Source organism: Dendrobium catenatum, unplaced genomic scaffold (genome assembly GCF_001605985.2).
Source record: "Dendrobium catenatum unplaced genomic scaffold, ASM160598v2 fragScaff_scaffold_1063, whole genome shotgun sequence".
Taxonomy (NCBI): domain Eukaryota; kingdom Viridiplantae; phylum Streptophyta; class Magnoliopsida; order Asparagales; family Orchidaceae; genus Dendrobium; species Dendrobium catenatum.
The window spans coordinates 812,934-833,300 of record NW_021319525.1 but is presented as its reverse complement, the minus strand read 5'-3'; the positions used below and the strand labels follow the sequence as shown (position 1 = coordinate 833,300).

General features: G+C 35.2%; 1 protein-coding gene across 2 annotated transcripts in view; it reads left to right on the top strand.

Annotated features, from left to right (window-relative positions):
• LOC110095175 (peroxisomal fatty acid beta-oxidation multifunctional protein) overlaps nt 1-20,367 on the top strand; it is a 36,769-nt gene that overhangs the window by 2,846 nt on the left and 13,556 nt on the right. The window contains exons 3-9 of one of the 2 annotated variants that reach the window (XM_020820606.2): nt 12,488-12,550; nt 12,634-12,690; nt 12,791-12,858; nt 12,939-13,020; nt 13,127-13,182; nt 17,681-17,983; nt 18,180-18,266. In XM_020820606.2, the coding sequence (XP_020676265.1) occupies nt 12,488-12,550; nt 12,634-12,690; nt 12,791-12,858; nt 12,939-13,020; nt 13,127-13,182; nt 17,681-17,983; nt 18,180-18,266 (716 nt within the window). Of the gene's footprint in view, nt 1-12,487; nt 12,551-12,630; nt 12,691-12,790; nt 12,859-12,938; nt 13,021-13,126; nt 13,183-17,680; nt 17,984-18,179; nt 18,267-20,367 lie in introns of both variants that reach the window. The other variant, XM_020820605.2, reaches the window with a different exon arrangement.

Genomic DNA, 20,367 nt, shown 5'->3' with positions numbered 1-20,367 from the left:
TGTAGTCTATTTGGAGATCAACGCGCTGGCTACTCCAAAATATTAGGAACAACATATATGGGGTAAAAGAGTGATCACCCATGCTTATGGTGGGAGATTCATAAGGAAAGATCATTTCTAATTTTCGAAAATTTTAGCTTCCCTACAACTTCTACACAGCTCCTTAAAATAGGTCTTGCCTGCCTACCTTTGGTTTGTTATATCATAAGTCAAGATCTTAATTACCAGAATCATTGAATATAGTGCTCTTCTATTTCTATAGACATGGTAGAGTTCACATTGGATCGAAATGCTGTCCGCTAATCATATTATCTTATCCAGCATGCAATGGCCAAGAGATATTATCGTCTGTGTGGATTTGGAGCCGAGTATAAATCACCCAGGTAGACACTTCATGACTCTCTTTGGTGTAGTGGTCAGTATCAATCTCTTACCATTGGTCGGCCAATGTACCCATTCCTTTTAATTTTAGTAACCCATTTTGGACCCATTACCTAAATATGTTCCAATAAGAAAGTCTTGCTTCTGTGGCATTCAATAATCCATCCTAATCGCATTCGCGTTTCGTCTCTCCTAATCTTGATTGCCCTTCATCACTTAGGTAGATAAAGCCAAATTTGGGTGAAGCGAAAATACAACTACTTGTCCAACCTTTCCATTAATATACAACGAATAACGTATTTGAGTGCTAACATTTATTTTATAGCATAAATTTATCTATATTATGGGGTAAAAGCACGCATCCTCTAGTCAGCTTAGATCTCTAATCAAATTCTTCGATACGGAGTTTTGCCACATTCTTTAAACTTTAGTATTGATGCTTATTCTCAAGTTTAAATGACCGACATTCATGAAGGAGCGCACCAGATAGAGCACTCTGTCCAGTGATCTCTACCAACCATTCTTTACCTAGATACCTTTCTCTCTAAGTTGGTATGGAGGTATTTTTTTTTCACCATCAACAGCGTCGAGATCCTGCATTCGTTCATCACAAGTTCAACGAAGCCTTCTCATATCTTGAAGGTTTCTCTGCTGATTAATATTGCTCCCCATCTATTTGTTCAACCATCACTATACACTGAACAATAAGATCATGATGATGCGTAATAGAGTCATTTGTATATATATCTAATTATTAATGACTGATCGGCGCCCAAGTCACAATCCCCTCAGTAGAGTACTTATTACTACGGCGTAAAATTACTATTTCCGGATATAAATATTTTCTAGTTATAAGTATTGTACTTAAGCGACAAATCTTTAGACTAAGGTGACCTCTCATAATCAAGTTTATTCTATCAACTCCTCATCTTCAGTCTATCAAAAAAAAATCAGTCAGCAAAAAGCATACACCAAGGTACATCTCTTGCAAATGTCCATAGAACATCCATACTAAAAAAAAATATTACTCTAAGTTTGACTCCTGGGTTAACCCAACTGAAATTAGGGAAATACTTGGTCAAAACCACCTCCTTGTTTTGAACACAAGAATAGTCCCTACATACATATTCTTTAATGATTTGAATATAAGCTGTATTAACTTATTCTTTCAATAAACTCTCCATAGCACTATCTTGGAACTTTATCATATGCTTTTTCTAAACAAATAAAATGATCATATGTGATCCTCCTTATTTTCTCTTATTTATTCTTATCAAACCTCTTAATAAATTATATGCCTTTCCATAGTCAACCTACCCGGCATGATCAAATTGATTTTGAGAAACATTAGTATCACGTCCAATCGTATGCTTCATAACTCGTCCCATAGTTAAATATGACACATTAACTTATTCTTCTTATAATTCGCACAATCTTGTGCATCACCTTTATTCTTGAAAATAGGAATTAATACACTTATTCTCCACTCATTTGATATCTTTTTAGTCTTCAAAATAATATTAAAAAGTTTAGTAAGCCAAGAAATTCCTTCATCTCCTAAGCATTTCCACACCTCTATTGGAATGTCATCAGGTCCAACAGCTTTTCCACCCTTCATTTTCTTTAAAGTCTCTATAAATTCGATTTTACTAATATGCCGATAAAAATAAAAAAAAAGTTTAGTAAGCCAAGAAATTCCTTCATCTCCTAAGCATTTCCACACCTCTATTGGAATGTCATCAGGTTCAACAGCTTTTCCACCCTTCATTTTCTTTAAAGTCTCTATAAATTCGATTTTACTAATATGCCGATAAAAATAAAAATCTTTTTTTCATTTAGGGTGTTAATGTCACTAAAGTCAATCGTATTTTCACATTTTTCGTTAAAAAGTTTAGCAAAATATCTCATCCACTTTTGTTGAATATCATCTTTTAAGAAAAGTACTTTTTGATCTTCATTCTTAATATACTTCACTTGAAATAAATTCTTACTACTATCTTTTTGTTTGGCTACATATATCTTTTTCCATCTTTTGTATCTAATCTATTATATAAATCACTAAAAACTTAGGTCTTTGCCTCACATATTGCTTTCTTAGATTCCTTACGTGCCTCTTTATATCTTTTCCAATTATCATATTTTTTATAATTAAACCAATTTTGTTAACAAAAACTTATTATTTTTAATCTTATCTTATATATTTGGATTCCACCACCAACTATTTTTACTATTAGGAGCTTTTTATTTTGAAACTCCAAGCACATCATTTTCAATATTCTTAATATCATTAGCCATCCTTTCCCACATAACATTAGCATCCTTATGCACAGACAAAATTTTAAGATATAAAATCTTACTCCCAAAAATATTTTTGTTAATATTCTTTAAATGCCCCACATATAATTCTAGAATATCATTTTACTCTATTTTTTATATTTATGTCCCTTTATCTTAAAGTCCAATTCTAATAATCGATGTTGGATACATAAATTTTCACTCGTAATAATTTTACAATATTTGCAATCTAAACGATATAATTTTCTTATAAGAAAATTGTCAAACTAAGTTGTACTATATCCATTTTTATAAGTGATAAGATGTTCATTCCTTTTCTTAAATAGTATATTAACAATTAAAAATCATAAGTTAAATAAAAATCTTATATGATTTTGCCACCATCATTTCTCGTTACAAACTCATGGTCACCATGAATGTTTTTAAAATCATTTACCACTATACTAACATGTCCATTTAAATCTCCTCCAATAAAAGCTCTTTCTTCAAGAGGTATTTTTTGTATTAATTCTTCTAAGTCATTCTAAAAATTTGATTTTGAATTTATATCCAAACTTACTTGAGGAGCATAAGCAGTTATAATATTAACAATCTTAGTATCAACAACAATCTTTAAAGCTATAATTTTATCTTCAATTCTATTAATTTTTATAATATTATTCTTCAAACTCTTATCTATAATCACATCTTCACCGTTTCTAGTATAACTCCTACCCGAAAACCAAATATTAAATTTTAAACTATCAATCTCCTTAGCCTTTTCTCCAACCCATTTAGTTTATTGAATGTACAGAATATTTAACTTTCTATGAATCATAATATATATTAATTCTATTAATTTTCTTGTAAAAGAACCTATATTCCAAGTTTCTATCCTAATTTTAGTTTCATGGACTAGCTGTCCTTGATGTGGGAACTCTTGCCTATTTAATACTGCATCCGGGCGCCGGTGCAGCAGCCTTTGCACACTTATCACTGTATTCAGGCCATACAACGCGTCACTTCCAAGGGACGCCCTAACATTAACAGAATTTCTTAAAGGATTCATATCATTATTATTCGACAAGTTTTATGCCGGTTGTCGACTATCTAACGCAACCCTTCACTTTTTCCATCCAGGACTTGAGACCTGACAATGACAATGTTAAAGTAATATAAAGACACATGCGTAATAATTAAATATAATGAAATTAATATAATTATGTAATGAGTACAGATGAAATGATGAAAATATCACATTAAAGTTGGATGTCTTGCCTTGTTGAACCATATACAGATGCATTGATAGATATATTAGTGGCATGTGTACATTGATGGTATATGAATAAATACAAGTACAAGTATTGATTGCATATAATTGATAGGATGGATAAAGAAGATTAGACTGATGATATTGACACCTGTATGCATGCCTGTGATTCCTTTTTATTAACTTTTGAATGACTACATATCGATGTATTACTTCCCACTGTACAAATTTATTGGTTTATTGATTTACCGTAGATTTATTTAATGATTTACTTTCTTTACCGATGGATTGTTGATAACAACTTTACGTAATGATTCTTGTTTTTTCATGATTGATCATATTGAATCGTTTGAGCATGACATTGGATATTGAATGCTATTGAGTTTATTGGTTGAATTGAGCATGCATATTAATTCTTAAGTCTTGTATTGATAACTTTAATGAGTTTTGTTTACTATTGGGCTTTTAAGCTTATTATATGAATTTTAATAGTTTCAGGTCAGGCATGGGACCAGGATCAGGTGGAGTGAAATTGTTAGAGATCCTCAGGTCTTTTTTTAGATTTTGTTTTATTTTTTTATTCTTTTATTGTGAGGTGCTTGTGATAGTGTAATGATTGTACTGATCTCCTAGTTATTATGTATATGATTTTGGGAGAACGAATATAATGAAATATTTTGATGTATACAATTGATAGTTGCTTTCGCTGGATATTGATTATATTGATGAATTCATAAAAGCTCTGGTTGAATAATTAAAAATATTAAAATAGATAATTCCTCCAAATTAGAACTTGGGGCATTTCATTAATTAAGGCTAGTTATGTTACTTATTTTCATTATGTATATTTTGATTTCTGCTGTAGTTCTTTTCTTATAGGCTCTTAGTGGCATCTATGTTGTTTGGGAGAACTGATCTACCTCTCTAATTATTGATCACCTGTATATTTTCTTTTGCTTTGAAGGATAATCCAAAATCAACCATTGCTTCAAGTAGTCCTATAGATTTCTACTGTTCTTCGCTAATTTTACTTACAAGGTATATCTAATTGGTATCAGAGCGAGGTAAATGACAACAAAGAAGATGGATGCATTGGAAGGCAAGATGAACAACTCAAGGTTGGAATGGAGGTGAAATATTACAGAATAGAGGGGAAGTTCTCCACTATGAAAGGAAGGCTCTCATCCATATAGAACCGCATCGAGAATTTGGAAGATATGATGAAGAAGACGATCGAGATGCAATCGAAAGATTCACCAACAATTGCTAGGGCTGAATCAAAAGGAAGGAAATTCATGAGGACGACGATGAAGTAGAGAGTGTTTTCCTTTATGGACCACCACAGGGGGCTCCAAGGGGAGATGGGTCTGGGTATTTTGAAGAAAGGGCACTAAGAAGGGGGGAGGCCAAACCTTTTGGGAGACCACCCAAACATGTGTGGAGGTGGATCAGAGGTGGCTATGGTTAGGCTAAGATCCAAATCAGCCAAGGGAGAAAGGGAGAGAATCACACCATCACTAAAGGGGATGAACTAATAGAGGGAGGAACCATTGAGGTATGGATGCGAGATCAAGGATGCTAAAAATGTTGGATTTTGAAGGGGAAGATGCTCAGGGATGGGTGTATTGGGTGGAGCATTACTTTGCTATCAATGGTCTAATGGAAGAAGAAAAGCTCATGGTGGTGGGCCATGTTTAGAGGGCAAAGCCTTAAATTAGTTTTAGTGGAGGGAGGCAAAGTATTTGATCTATTCATGGGGTGAATTTAAGGAGTGTTTGTTGGAACGTTTCTGAGCCATTCAGGAAGGAGACCTCCTCGGGAAGGGACAATCATGGAGCATCGTCAGAAATTTGAGCTGCTATCAGGTAGGCTGAGGGGAATTTTTGAGGAAAGGTTGGAAGGGAATTTCATGAAGAGCCTGAAGGAAGACATACGAGCAGAGCTCAGGGTGTTGAGGCTTAGGGGATTGAGGGAGATGATGGAGCTTGACCTTGAGCACCTAGACGGTGATGTTTCAGAGGGAGGCGCCAAGCGGGTAAAGGATTATGCTTCAGGTGTGATGAGAGGTTTACACCAGAGCATAGGTGCAAGAATCAAGCCCTTCAGATTTTGATGGTCTATGAAGGGAAAGAGGAGAGTGGGGATGAGCTGGAGAATGTCATGGAGGAAATAGAGCAGTTACATTTAGATGTGACAAAAGTATCACTGAACTTTGTGGTGGGATTTACTCCAAATCACACTATAAAAGTGAGGGGGTAGATCGGCAAGCAACTAGTGGTGGTTTTGGCGGACAGTGGGCTACATATAACTTCATCTTGAATTGGGTTGTTGACTGATTGAGGTTGAAGTTGATGAGGACTAAAGGATATGGGGTGATGATGGGGATGAGGACAGGTAAGATAGAGGGATATGTAAAGGGGTGGTGATAATCCTGTAGGACATTTAGTTGATAGAAGACTTCCTTCCAATGGACTTGGAAAGTATGTATGTGATTTTGGGTATGAAGTGACTACATCATATGGGGGATATGAAAGTGAATTGAAAATCTTTGACTATGGAGATCTAGGCAGAGGAGAAGAAGGCAATGCTTCAAGGGGATGCTAGCTTATGCAAAACCATGGTATCACTTAAAACCATGCTTAGGACGATCTAGGGTGCAGGCTTGGGGTACTTGATGGAGTTACATAGTATAGAAGGGGTCCAAGAATAGGAGATAAGGGAAATTCCAGTAAGGGGTTCAATAAATTTTGCAACAATATCAGGGCATATTTCAACCACCTGTCGGGTTACCGTCACCTGCACGAGCACGCCATCAACCTAAATGAGGGACCTTTTCCAAGAAGCGTCAGACCATGTCATTACCTCAGATTTAGAAAGATGAGATAGGGAGGTTGATCAATGAGATGATGGAAGCAGGGATCATTAGGCCTATTGTGTGTCATTTCTTTGGCGGGTTCTGTTGATGAAGGATGGTAGTTGGAGGTTTTGTTTGGATTACGATGCTCTAAATAAGAAAATAGTATTAGATAAGTTTCCCATTCCAATTATTGATGAACTCTTGGATGAGTTATTTGGAATAATGATCTTCTCCGAAATTGATTTGAAGTCGAAATACCATCAAATCAGGATGAAGGCAGCTGTTATACACAAGATGGCCTTTAGGACACATGAAGGGCAATATGAGTTCTTGGTGTTGCCCTTCAGGCTTACCAATGCCTCTGCCACCTTCCAATCCCTTATGAATCGAGTGTATCAACCACATCTCATAAGGTTTGTCTTGGCATTCTTTGATGACATTTGGATATATAGCAGGATAGAGACAGAACACCGTGAAACTTGAAGATGGTATTGGAGACTTCAATTGGAAAAAGTGCATGTTTGGGCAGTCACAGGTCAAGTATTTAGGATATATGTCCAGTGAGGGGGTGGTGTCAGCTGACTAGTTCAAGGTTCAGACCATAGTGGATTGGCCTCTTTCTAAGAACTTGAGGGAGTTGCGGAGGTTCTTAGGGCTCTCCGGTTATTATTGAAAATCTGTGAAGGGATATGGCACCATTGTAGGACCTTTAATACATCAATTGAAGAACGATAATTTCAATGGGGGGAGGAAGCGACACGAGCTTTCCAGGAGCTGAAGAAAGCTATGATCAGTGTAACAATATTGATGCTCCCATATTTTGAGAGACCATTTGTGGTGAAGACAAATGCATCAGGTTATGGGCTAGTAGTACTCATGCAAGATTAGATATCAATTGCATATTTTAGCTAGTTGCTCATAGCTATGGCAAGGATTAAGTTTGTGTACGAGTGAAAGTTGATGGAGATTGTCTTGACATACAGAAGTAGTGGTCCTATCTGTTGGGGAGATATTTCACAGTCAGGACTGATCAGAGGAGTCTGAAGTATTTGTTGGAATAATGGATGATCATTGAGGAGAATCAAAGATGGCTATCTAAGTTGCTTGAATATGATTTTGAGATCCAGCGCTGACCGTACTTAGAGAACAAAGTAACAGACGTCTTGTCCAGGAGGGTGGATGAACCCCAATTAGCAGCTTTGTCAGTACCAATAATCTTAACTTGAGAAGCATTGAGGTAGCAGAGTGAATGTTGAGGAAGATTAGGAAATAGTTGTTGAAGGACCCGAATAGTCATCCATGTTTATGCTCTGAGAGGGGAACAACTACTCTACAAGGGGAGATTTGTGCTACCACGATCTGCATGAAACATTCCCAAATTACTGTTGGAGTTTCATGACAATGCGATAAGGGGACATTCATGAGCATAGAAGGCATACATCCGATTATCAATTGAGTTATATTGGGCAGGAATGCATCGGGATGTGGAAAATATGGTAGTAAGGTGTGATATGTGCCAGAGGCATAAGTATCTGACTTTGGCACCCGCGGGGGTTTACAACCCTTAGCTTTACCTTAAAGGTATGGGAGGAGGTGACGATGGACTTCATTAAGGGTTTGTCACGATCGGAGGGGTATTTTGTGATGTTGTTGGTGGTAGATCCATTGAGCAAGTATGCACATTTCATTCAGCTCAAAAATTCCTACACTATTGTTTTTGTTTCCACGACCTTTATTTGGGAGGTAGTGCGCTTACATGACATTCTAGAATCTATAGTATCAGGCAGAGACAAGGTGTTTTTTATCCACTTTTAAAGGGAGTTATTCATGATGCAAGTGACGATCCTAAAAATGAGCACGACATATCACCTATAGATGGATAACCAAATGGAAGTGTTTAGAAGGAGCGTAGAGACATACTTGTGTTGTTTTGTATATGATACACCAAAACTATGGTCCAAATGGTTAGTATAGGTGGAGTTTTGATACAATTCATCTTTACACATAGTTGCACAGACTACCTCTTTCAGGATTTTGTATGGAAGGGACCCGACCCATTAGACACACTACGGGTAGAGAACTACAATAGTATTTAGTATAGATCAACACTTGGAGGAGTGGGATATGATACTAGTATAACTCAAAGGGCATCTGCTGAGAGCTCAACAACTTATGAAGAAAATAACAGATGAATACAGACGGGAAATGCAATTTGAACCCGAGGATAGTTTATTTGAAACTGAGATCATACCGACATAAGACACTAGCCAAGAGGAAGAATGAGAAGCTATCCCCGCGTTACTTCGGTCATTATGAGGTGACATAGTGCATTGGGGTAGTAGCTTATTGTTTAAAGTTACCAGTATCACCATCGATACATCTGGTATTCCATGTATCGCAATTGAGGCATGCTATCATATATCACATACCCTCGCCCTCATTACCTGGGACGTTGATTGAGGACATGGAAGTGATTCTGGAACCCGTGGAGGTCGTGGGGTTACGATCAGGGATGACAAGAGCAAAGGAGGTCCTAATGTGACGGAAGCACCTACCAGATTATGAATCTACATGGGAGACGTATGGGTGATCACGAAGCAATTTCTATCCTTCCACCTTGAATACAAGGTGCATTTTTTTTTTTTTTTTTGTGGGCGGGGAGGTGGGGGGGGAGTATTGATACCGGAGCGGGAAGCCGCAAAGGGGGGGCTGACCCGCAACCGACCCAGCAAGGGCCGGTTCAACAGAAAATGAACCAGTGACAGGCGGTTTCGACCACCCTTGTGGGGCCTAACAAAGCAATAATTTATTATGTTAGGATGAGGAATATGGAGGAAATTATTTAGGGAATGAATTCCTATTTAAATTCAAATAAGAGAGGGAATTAATTAAGACAAAAGGGCTATTTTTTTTTTTGGGGGGGGGATTAGGCTAGTTATGTTGCTTATTTTCATTATTTATGTTTTGATTTTCTATTATAGTTCTTTTCATGGAGGCTCCTAGCAGCATCTAGGTTGTTTGTGTCACACCTCGGATCCGGAAGGCGGTACACCCCGACAATACGGGATGCGATTAAGGGATAAGAAATCATGTTTTGTTTTTACAAAGAGCATATGATTATACAAGAGATACAACATGATATATATATGCATCAGAGTAAACAGAGGAAGTGAAATAAAACCAATCTATTAATAGAAGTTCAAAAAATAATACATCCAAATAACAAAGTTCTGATACAAGCCAACATGAATATGAATATAACGAAAAATTAAGAAAGAAACTACCAAATTCTTAGAACACATAAACATAATAAACTATTACAAATTAATAAATACCAAAAAATTTTTACTATTGGTAACATTGCTCCTGAGGTGGCGGTCCACCAAACACGCTTGCGGGACCTGCTGAGAAAGACAACGAGTGAGTTTGATAAATCAAACTCAGCAAGTAATTACTATATATCAAAACATAAATGACAAAGGAGTGGGACATGCAGTAGAACAACCAAAAGAGGGGAGTATTAACCTATAATCACTGTATCAAAAACTGTCATGTGATATGCTATATTTTTCACATATTCTAATATGCATGTATATATGTCAAATAGCTATTGATGCCAAATTATTATAATGTTTATAAATGCACCACACTAGGTGTTCATGTACCTCACAATGACTCGTAAGTTATATATTATTTCTAGTTCATATTCACTTATATTTTCTTGCATATATAGTTTTTATTGGTTTTTCATATATCCATCACTGGGAAAGTAAACATCAACCCAAGGAAATCAAGTGATTTCCTCTAGACTCGTCACTCTGGGGCCTGTCGACCCGGCTAGCCAAAAACTAATAGGTTTCTACCGACATACATACAATCATATATGACCAATGCTTTTATTAATAACCAACATACATATAAATCAACATGTCAAGCATGGTTTGCAAGAATGAGATTTATTTATTTAACCAAGCTAAATTGCATAATCTAACTTTTCCAATATACAAATTTAGCATGCATGATTAAGAATTAATGAGCAATAAATCAAGTAAAATTATAATTATCACATGCATATTTGATATGAACACTAACAAAGATTTATTACATGTGATTATGCTAAAGAATTCAAAATAGAACTGACAATCTGAATAGTTACAAGGGATACTATAATTGGCACGGATTACACCCCTAACTAAGAGTAGTTCTCTTACACAAAAATAGATAATAGTACTTACATCTAGGCGAGTGATACAAAGCCCAAAGCCCAAAAGATGCTTCATTGCTCACGCCTCGATGATAAAAATTGAAAGTCCTACAAACAATAAATCCTAAATTTAATATAACACTAAAAGAGTCCAATATAAAACACAAACACAATCCAACCTAAACATTGTTAGAAAAACTCACAAGATTCGTCAAAGGTATCTAAGCAGCTTAGGATTCCCTAATTTTTGAACTAAATCACAACATAAAAAACAACATACAAACATGAATAAAATTACAAAATCATGTAAGTATGATTAATTAAGATATGACGTCTCCAATCAAATTTAAGAATTCAAATAATAAGAACGATAACATTAACTTATCCCTTGTTAAAAGATATCACATAACAAGGGAAGGAAGAGGAAGGCTCAAAACTTAATCAAGAGAAAGAAGGAAATAAAAAGGGAATCCTTCCCTAACAACGGCATCGAATCATGGAAAATACCCCAAGGAATAGAGAAAGTAGGGGAGAGTTGACTTTGAGGACTATTGGAGAGAAAGTAATAAAGAGGATGGAGCCAGGAGGCTTTTGGAGGCTTTTGAAGAAGAGAAGGAAGATATGCATAATGCCCTAGCTTTGCCTTAAATAGAGAGAGAGAGAGAGAGAGAGAGAGCGCTACGAGGGCAGGAGGATCGTGTGGATTTTGCGCTTGGAGATATTTGGTTGTCTAGAAGGGGAAGGAGGGAGGAGAAAGACCCAATCTTGATCTAAGAGAAAGAAGGGAGACTCCACCTTGTTTGAAGAGGTAGAAGATGGAGGGATCTTCTTTGCCAACAATGGCCGCTAAACAAAAAGGAGGAATAGGGAAGATGTTCGGTGGTTGAGAGAGGGAGGACTTTCGGTGGCTCCTACAAGGGAGAAAAATGATTCCCTAGATTCCAATTCGCCTAAAATGGTGAGAGTTAGGCAACGAGGCGGGAGAATATGTCAAATATGGGAAGAAATTGCGATTTGGAGGGAGAGACGGGCAAGGGAAGTTCGTTCGCGATTTGGGCGAAGGAGTTGGGGCGGTTGGCTTGCGTGAATAGGGGAGCGATTTGTTGTCTGTTGGTTCGCGTGAAGAAGGAATTCTGGACCGGTTTTGTCCGGTTCGGATTATAATCGTTTGGGAGAGCCGATCTACCTCTCTAATTGTAGATCACCTGTATCTTTTCTTTTTCTTTGAAAGATAATCCAAAATCAGCCATTGCTTCAAGTAATCTTGCAGATTTCTATTGTTTTGCTGATTTTTACTTTCAAGGCATATCAAAATCAAACTCTAGATGGCTTTTGAAAGTTTTCTAGAAGTTTTTGAGTTTGATTTTGATTGTTTTGCGGATCTGGAAAATTGCACTGAAATTCAAGATTGATTAGATTAAATTTGTAAACCATATCAACATGCATTTTGAGTTCTAATGTATCTAATATAATTTTTTTATTTAAATTATTCCATGAATAGGTGACAATGGAAAATTCTCTGGTGGTTTTGATATCAATGTTTTTGCGGAAGTTCACAAGTCTGGTATGAGAATTAAGTTGAACTGAAAGAAGCAATTTACTATTTTTTCAGTTACTTTTTTACTGATATATTTAGTTTCTTAGCAGGGGATGTATCAGTTTTACCTGATGTGTCTGTTGATCTTGTTGTGAATACGATTGAAGGTCTGAAGTCATGTTTGCAACTTTATTACTTAACTCCAACATACAGTGTCAAATGTTCTATTTTTCTTATTTATGAATTTAATTGTGCGTTGCTTTTCAGATGCTAAAAAGCCTTCTGTTGCAGCCATTCAGGGGCTTGCCCTTGGAGGTGGTTTGGAGTTGGCTTTGGTTTGTTGACAATTGCAGCCTTTTCTGCTCCAATGTTGTTAACTATATTCAGTTTTAATTGTAGTAATCTTTTTCTTTAGGGTTGTCATGCTCGCATATCCACTTTGGATGCTCAACTAGGGTTGCCTGAGCTAACCCTTGGAGTTATTCCTGGATTTGGAGGTAATTCTTGTTTTGCTTGCTCATGAATTGCTTCATGAGGTCATTTTATTTTTTTAAGTTTATTTTCTTCCAAAATATTATCGATAAATCCGGAACTTCTTGGAAGGTACCCAACGGCTTCCTAGGCTTGTGGGGCTGTCAAAGGCTATAGATATGATGTTGGTGAGTAAATTTACTGTAAGCCTCAATAGTTGTTCCGATCAATTGTAATTGATGGTTGTCTAAAATACTTTTCCTGGTGAAATTCATTGTGGACTAATTTGAATATCAAAGGCCGTAGACATGGTATTATTGAGTAAATTACTCTGCCATTTAAGCGTTTGTTTCTAGCATTTATCGGCGAACCTACATAGCATGAGTTTGTTGCAAGCATTTTTAAGCTATGTTATTAACATTTAATAGTTCTCTTCTCCGCTTTAATAGTTTGCTGTCATCATTTGTTAATCAGGTTGTTTAGAATAAGAGTTAGTTGTAAGGATTTGTATTCATGCTGCGCATCATTCAAGTGTTTCTGCCTCTTATTCATGAACTTTTTTTTCTCCTTTAAAGGTTATTTAGAACAATAGGATGTCTTGAAAAGTTTCATCATCCATCTATAATCATCATCGTCTTATTATTCTTAACTCACTCATAAATTGTCAGCACCCAGAAGAAAATATCATAAAGATGAATCTAATACATTCTTTTTTTTTTGCCTTAAGTAATACGAGATTCATTAGCATGTACGGTTAAATGTTTCATGAATATCTCTTTGAAGTTCTGCAAAGAACAAAAATCTTTCTATAAGATTAAAAAAACTTTTGAACATACGAAATCTAAATATAGGTGTGGTGGACAGGCCAAAAAATGACTGCATAAGAACAAACTTTTTTTGCAAAAGTCAATAAAGAAGAGAAATGCTTCGTTATAAGCCAACAAAGAATAATAATAGGAGACAATATTTCAAAAGAAAAACAAACTATAAAATGTTTTAAGCACGTAGAAGAAATACATTATGTTAAGAACTTGAACTCAATTTGTATGTTAATCCAACAATTCTTGCCCTGTTGATCTTTTATCAGAAGTTGTTTATTATTTTTATTATATTTTTTTAAGATGATTTTGTTCATTATGAATGTATATGGTTATTCTTTTATTTTTATCAAGTTATTTCTATTATGGAATCATTAATCGATAATTTTTTTAACATTCCTGATAGTAAAATACTTAACAATATTATTACTAACATGATTTGATGTGCTTCATATGACTAAAGCAATCATTCGATTTTTCTGTCATAATTTAAGAATATCTTAGAAATCTTACCTGTTAGTAGGTTTTGTTCTAACCTCTTTCGGGATTATTACTTATTAGCTCGACACAGGTATTTATCATTGTAGTTGGAAGCTTTGGTCATTAAACTATATTTTTCATTGGGGATTACAACCGGGAGCATAATGTCTTTTTTTCTTGCAGAAATATTTTTATTATAAAGAAGCTATCATTTTTCATTGATGTCAGACCATCCTTTTTCAGGGGTTCAATACCTTCGGCCGTTATGCTCTAACTTCATAATCCTTGCTTTTGTTAGTTCGGAAAAAAAAAAATTTTCCTTAGCTTATTGATATATTGCCCAATGGATATGATCTGCTCATGGCAAAATTTCAAGTCGTGAACATTCCCATGAATATCATTAATTTAGAGATCGCTTGGTACCTAAGACCATATTTCGCCTATTCACAAGGACACACTTCTAGCCTTTACTCTACCATGGCATTCCTGCCTTCATGGTGTTGATAGGTCACGGACAATTATAGAGAAACATGTGAATTTTAGCAATTTCTAATATTTGTATGAATTTTCAAATTATAAACTCGTAAGTTTTCAATCTTATTTCATAGAAATAAAGAAATTTTATACCTTGTAGAAGATGTTACAAAATGTTTTCTGAACTTTCACTCAGATAACAGTAAATTTATGATACACCGACACTTCTCCTCAAAGAGTGGTGTAGTTTCTGACACGTATTTGACACGACATGCATCCTTCACACCTCCGACATGTGTCGAACAAGCAAAAAATGTGTCTGGTTAAAAAAAAATATTAAATACTAATCGGACATACGTGTCTGACACGTGTGTTTTAAATATTTTTTGAATTTTTTTATAAATATAATTTCTTGTATTTAAAATTAAAAAAGTACATTTCTAATTTTCTATCCACAACAATAAGTCAATCGCCCACACTCAATACCCCATTCATCAAATATTCATTTCTTTTTGGCGGGTCTTGATTTTTTTTTTAACAACAATGTCATATGTTATCTCAACATTGACGTCTGACGTAGTTACACCATTGACATTTCGAAATCATCACAACATCAAAGTCTAACACTGTCTTGATATTGATGCTCGACGCTAGCAAATTCTACACCTACAACTTGATAGCTCATCTTTGTCCGACATCGTTTTAACATCAACGACAGATGCCCTGTTGACATTGACGCCCGATATTTATTGCATAACATTGATGCCCGACTCCTGACAGCATTGTCGTCTCTTCTCTCGATGCCTGATACACAGTATTGAAACTCGACTCTCGATATCCTAATATTAATCATTTTAAGCACAAATTTTAGTTAAACGACTTATTATTTTTAAATTATTTTTAATATTATACTTATTCAAAATTTATATACTATTTTAAAATATAAAAAATATAATGGCATGTTCAACCCGTGTTCGTGTCCTATATTTTTAATAATTGGTGTGTCCCGAGTCCATGTCGTATCTTATCAGTGTCGTTTTGTCCATGTTTGTGCATCATAGCAGTAAACTAATCATACATCAAGTGATCAACTGCTTAGTAGGCTACCTATTTTTGCTGTAGTTTTTTCTAAATCTATTTCTTCTTTTATTCCTTGAAAGCTAGTCGAGTTTTAGAAATATTTTAATACCATATCTGTTGTTTGTATAAACTTCGGTGAGTAAACTCCAAAATAATCCCCGAACTTTTCTTATATGGCCAATTTAGTTCCAGAGTATCATGTTGTTCCATTTTAATCTCTCGACTATGCAAAATTGATCCAAAATGATTCCTTTGAGATTAAATTGCGGTCAATTTTGTATAGTCGATGGACTAAATTTGGATCAATTTATATTAAAATTACAGCATGAGAGACTATTTTTGATCAATTTTGTATAGAATTGGAGCAACATGATACTCTAGGACTATTTTGGCCATACAAGAATAGTCTGGGAACTATTTTGAGATTTTTTTTTAATTTATTCAAGTAGTTTTGTAGAAGTAAATATGACCATAATTATTTTTTGTGTTTTGAGACTTTATTCCGTCTTGCAATCTACTTTTTAAATGACTGGTTTTCTATTACTAAAATGCATTGACAAACATAGGATGATCTATTTACTCATCTGAATTTGATATTGTGGATGTCATCACAATATTATATCTCATTTGTATGTGAAATTGTTAGACTCCCCTACTTGTTTGCTAGTTTTTCCATAGTTCTTTGTTTTCTTCCCTTTTACTTCATGTTTTACGCCTAAAACATCTTATTTGTATCAAGGTTTAAAATTGTGCAATTGGGTATTGAGGCATTTTTTGTTCGTGAGGCGAGGCGTAAGCCTTAAAATAAAAAAAATTGCGTTAAGTCAAAATAAAGTGATTTTTTATATAATACCGAATTAATATATTAAAGGATGGCATGATACCATTTTCTATTGAATTATTAAGTAACAAATTAACATAGATATGAAATAAAAAATTGCACAGACGTAAAGTGGTAAGTGATAAATTACATAAAATAAAATTAAAATTCAAATATTATAGGGGCAAAATAATATTAAATATATAAATGACATAAAAGTATCATATAATAGCAAGTTCAACTCCAAATTCCTTCTTTCTCAGTTCTTTACTCATCCACATTAAACTCAAGAAAACAAATAGTTGACAAAAACTTAGATTTCATTTGCACTGTCATTACTAAAGAGATTTTTATTTGAGTCGTCATCATAACAACAAATTGGTCTCTCCCCTTTCTCATCTTATGGAGTCCAATGTCTCTCAATTTGCTTCTTTGTTTATTTCAGTCATCTTCCTCTTTCATAAATATTTTTCATTAATATAAAGATGAGATTATACTCTTAAAATTTCAGAGGAAGTGATGGTGGTGTGCTAGTTTCAATTGATCCCTGGCGACTACGACGATGCTAACTATGGAGAAAATAGAGTTCAAGGCAGTCGAAAGGAAGTTAATGCAGCTTGGGGGTGCATTAAAGCGTGATTTTTTTTAGGCTTTAATTTAGGATTTAAGTAAGTTTTATTAAAAAATATATATAAATAGGGTGGGGCATAAACCTCACGTCAGCGAGGTGTGGCGTGCCTCAAGGCGGGCCTCAACCAAACTGAGGCATAAGCCTCATAAAAGAATTTTGAGGCGTAAGCCTCAATACGTTTTTCATTGGAATTGCGGAGAGGCGGGCCTCATATTGCGCAATTTTAAACAATGATTTGTATGCTAAGTTGGCAAGAGTTTATTGAAGGTCTCTACAAAAATATTTGTTTATACTTGTAGAAAATATGCTACCATGACTCTATGAACTCTATTTGCTCATTCAATCTCAGTGCTTATTTTGTTTGCCTCTATGTTGTCATGCAGCTGTCCAAGTCAATACGTGCTAAAGAGGGGAAGGAATATGGCCTAATTGATGCTATTGCATCTTCCAATGATCTTTTGATGGTAGCAAGACAATGGGCATTAGAACTAGCTGAAAGACGTAAACCTAGGCTTCGTTCACTCCACCGTACTGACAAACTTGGCTCTCTTTCTGAAGCACATCAAATTGTTTTTGAAATGAGGCAACAAGCTAAGAAGACTTCTCCCCATATGCCCCAACATCAAGTGTGCCTTGATGCAATTGAGGAAGGCATAATTTTTGGGGGATATGCAGGTGTCCTGAAAGTAAGTTCTTCAGTGTTTGTATCAACATTTATTTGTAGATATCATGTAGTCAAAGCGATAATATAACAACCATATTACCCCTTTGAAATGCACTGGGATTATAGTGTGGCCGTTTTAGCTGCCATATATCCTCTGTCTTATGCATTTTCTTTACTATTTTGCAATCTGTTACACTAAGCAAATTAACCAAATTCAGGAGGCAAGACTTTTTAAAGAGATAGTGTTGTCCACCACTGCAAGAAGTCTTGTTCATGTCTTTTTTGCCCAACGTGCAACTTCCAAGGTACTTTTTTTTTTCTGTTTATGGTAATTTATACGACTGTTATTGAACCTCCTAGCAACATCATTTTCACTAGGCAGTTGCCTGGTTGCTAATAGAGTTTTTAGTGAACTTGTATTTTTGACATATTGATTGTTTTACCTTCATTTTTTAATCCATGGTTCGATTTGCTCATTTTTTGACGATATGCCAAAGGAAAGCTTTTGTATTTTAGGGAAACATTTGAGTGCGGAGTTAGAACTACTAATTAATGGAAATGTCTCAATTATTTTGAAAAAAGTGAAAGATATAACTCAGCGCTTACCTTCGCATGTTTTATTGACATTGTGCATCAAATTGATTTGATCCATTTGATGTTTCAATATGAGCATTCTTTAAATTGGATCAGAAGGTCCATCAGTAGCCATTATTACTTTTCCAACTTGGTATCTTGAGCATGCTCGCATGTCCCATAAAATAGATTATACTGTTAATATGATACTCCTTGTCCCCACGGTATCATCCGTACATGAGTTACATAAATGCTTTCCTATATTTCTCAAATTTCTCATTTCCAAATTTTGATGGCTTTTTAATGGTGAAATGTTTTAGCATTACTTATTGTGCAATGTTAGCTGTAGCATTTTGCAAATTGATTGATGAGAGATTTATAAGACTCTTTGGTAGTGAAAAATAGATTTAAATGATTTGAGCATGTACAATGAAGGATAAATTATTCTTAAATAAGATGGATGGATCAAATTGTTGTTGAAACATTAGGAAGGAATATGATATTGGGCATTTAAGTTTAATTTTTTAATATAACTTAGGATGTGCCACACATTGAGAACACATAAAAAATTACATTATGCGGCCTACCAACTCTCAACTCTAGCAAAAATTAGTCATTTTTAAGATAAAAACAACAAACACCTCTCCTTCATCCTAAAAATTAATTTAATACTTGCTAAAATTTGAAATCTCATAAAAATTATTGAAGGAATATATCATTTCAGTAATGATCAAAATTTCACACTATGAAAATCAATGTGGCATGTGTCATACTTGACAAAATGAATCGTGCACACATATCGTCCATTGAACAAATTAATAGCCAGAAAAAATGACTGTACTCACTAAATGAAGACCCAAGCTTCACTCTGGTATGATGAGACTCACCTTTGGAAGTCATCAAAAGGAACTATGAAGCACTCAAAGAGTACACAGAGTTCTCATGTACTCATCGCGTAGTCTCTCAGGGAAGGGTTTGGCTTTTTCTATGCGATCATTTTTCTATGCGATCATTAGAGATGTTGCTTGGATCTGAATGTAGGGTTATAAAAAAGTCTGATTTCTAAGTTGGGTATAAATGAGACTTTTATGTTGAATGCGGAAAAACTAGGAAAGATAAATTAATGAATAATTATTTTAGAGGAGTTGGAGTGATATCTATTGAAGCTGAGGTTATTGAAAATAGGTTTAAGTAGGTTGGAGATGTATAACGAAGGGTGAAAAGTTTGCCATTAGGCTACAACAACAACAACATCAAGCCTTTATCCCACTACGTGAGGTCGGCTACATGAATCCTTTTTCTCCATTGTGTCCTATTAAAAGTCAAATTCTCGTTTAAATCTAATAAAGAAAGGTCATTCCTAATATTTTCTAACCAAGTCTTTTTAGGTACCTCTACTCTCCTAACCGGGTCATCACAAGGCCGCCGTTTTATGTGGCCAAACCATCTAAGGCGACTCTCTCTAATCTTATCTTCTACTGGAGCTACTCCAACCTTTTCACGTATATGCTCATTTCGTATCCTATCTCTAAGGGTAAAGCCACTCATCTACCTAAGCATCCTCATATCTGCCACACTTAACTTAGTATTATGCGGAATGCGTAGGACGGTGCTTTGGATAAATGAACAAATCAAAGTCCAAATGCACGGTCGTCCAAGCTAACAACAAATTGCAAGTGGGAGATGAAGTCCCGATGCACATGAAAGATGTACGAATTCCTACAACAGTCTCTACAATGCCTGTTGATTGAGATGGCAATACGGAGACCAATAAAGAAAGATCTGCACCCCTACAAGCAAATGCAATCATCAAACCACCTGAGATTGGTGAAA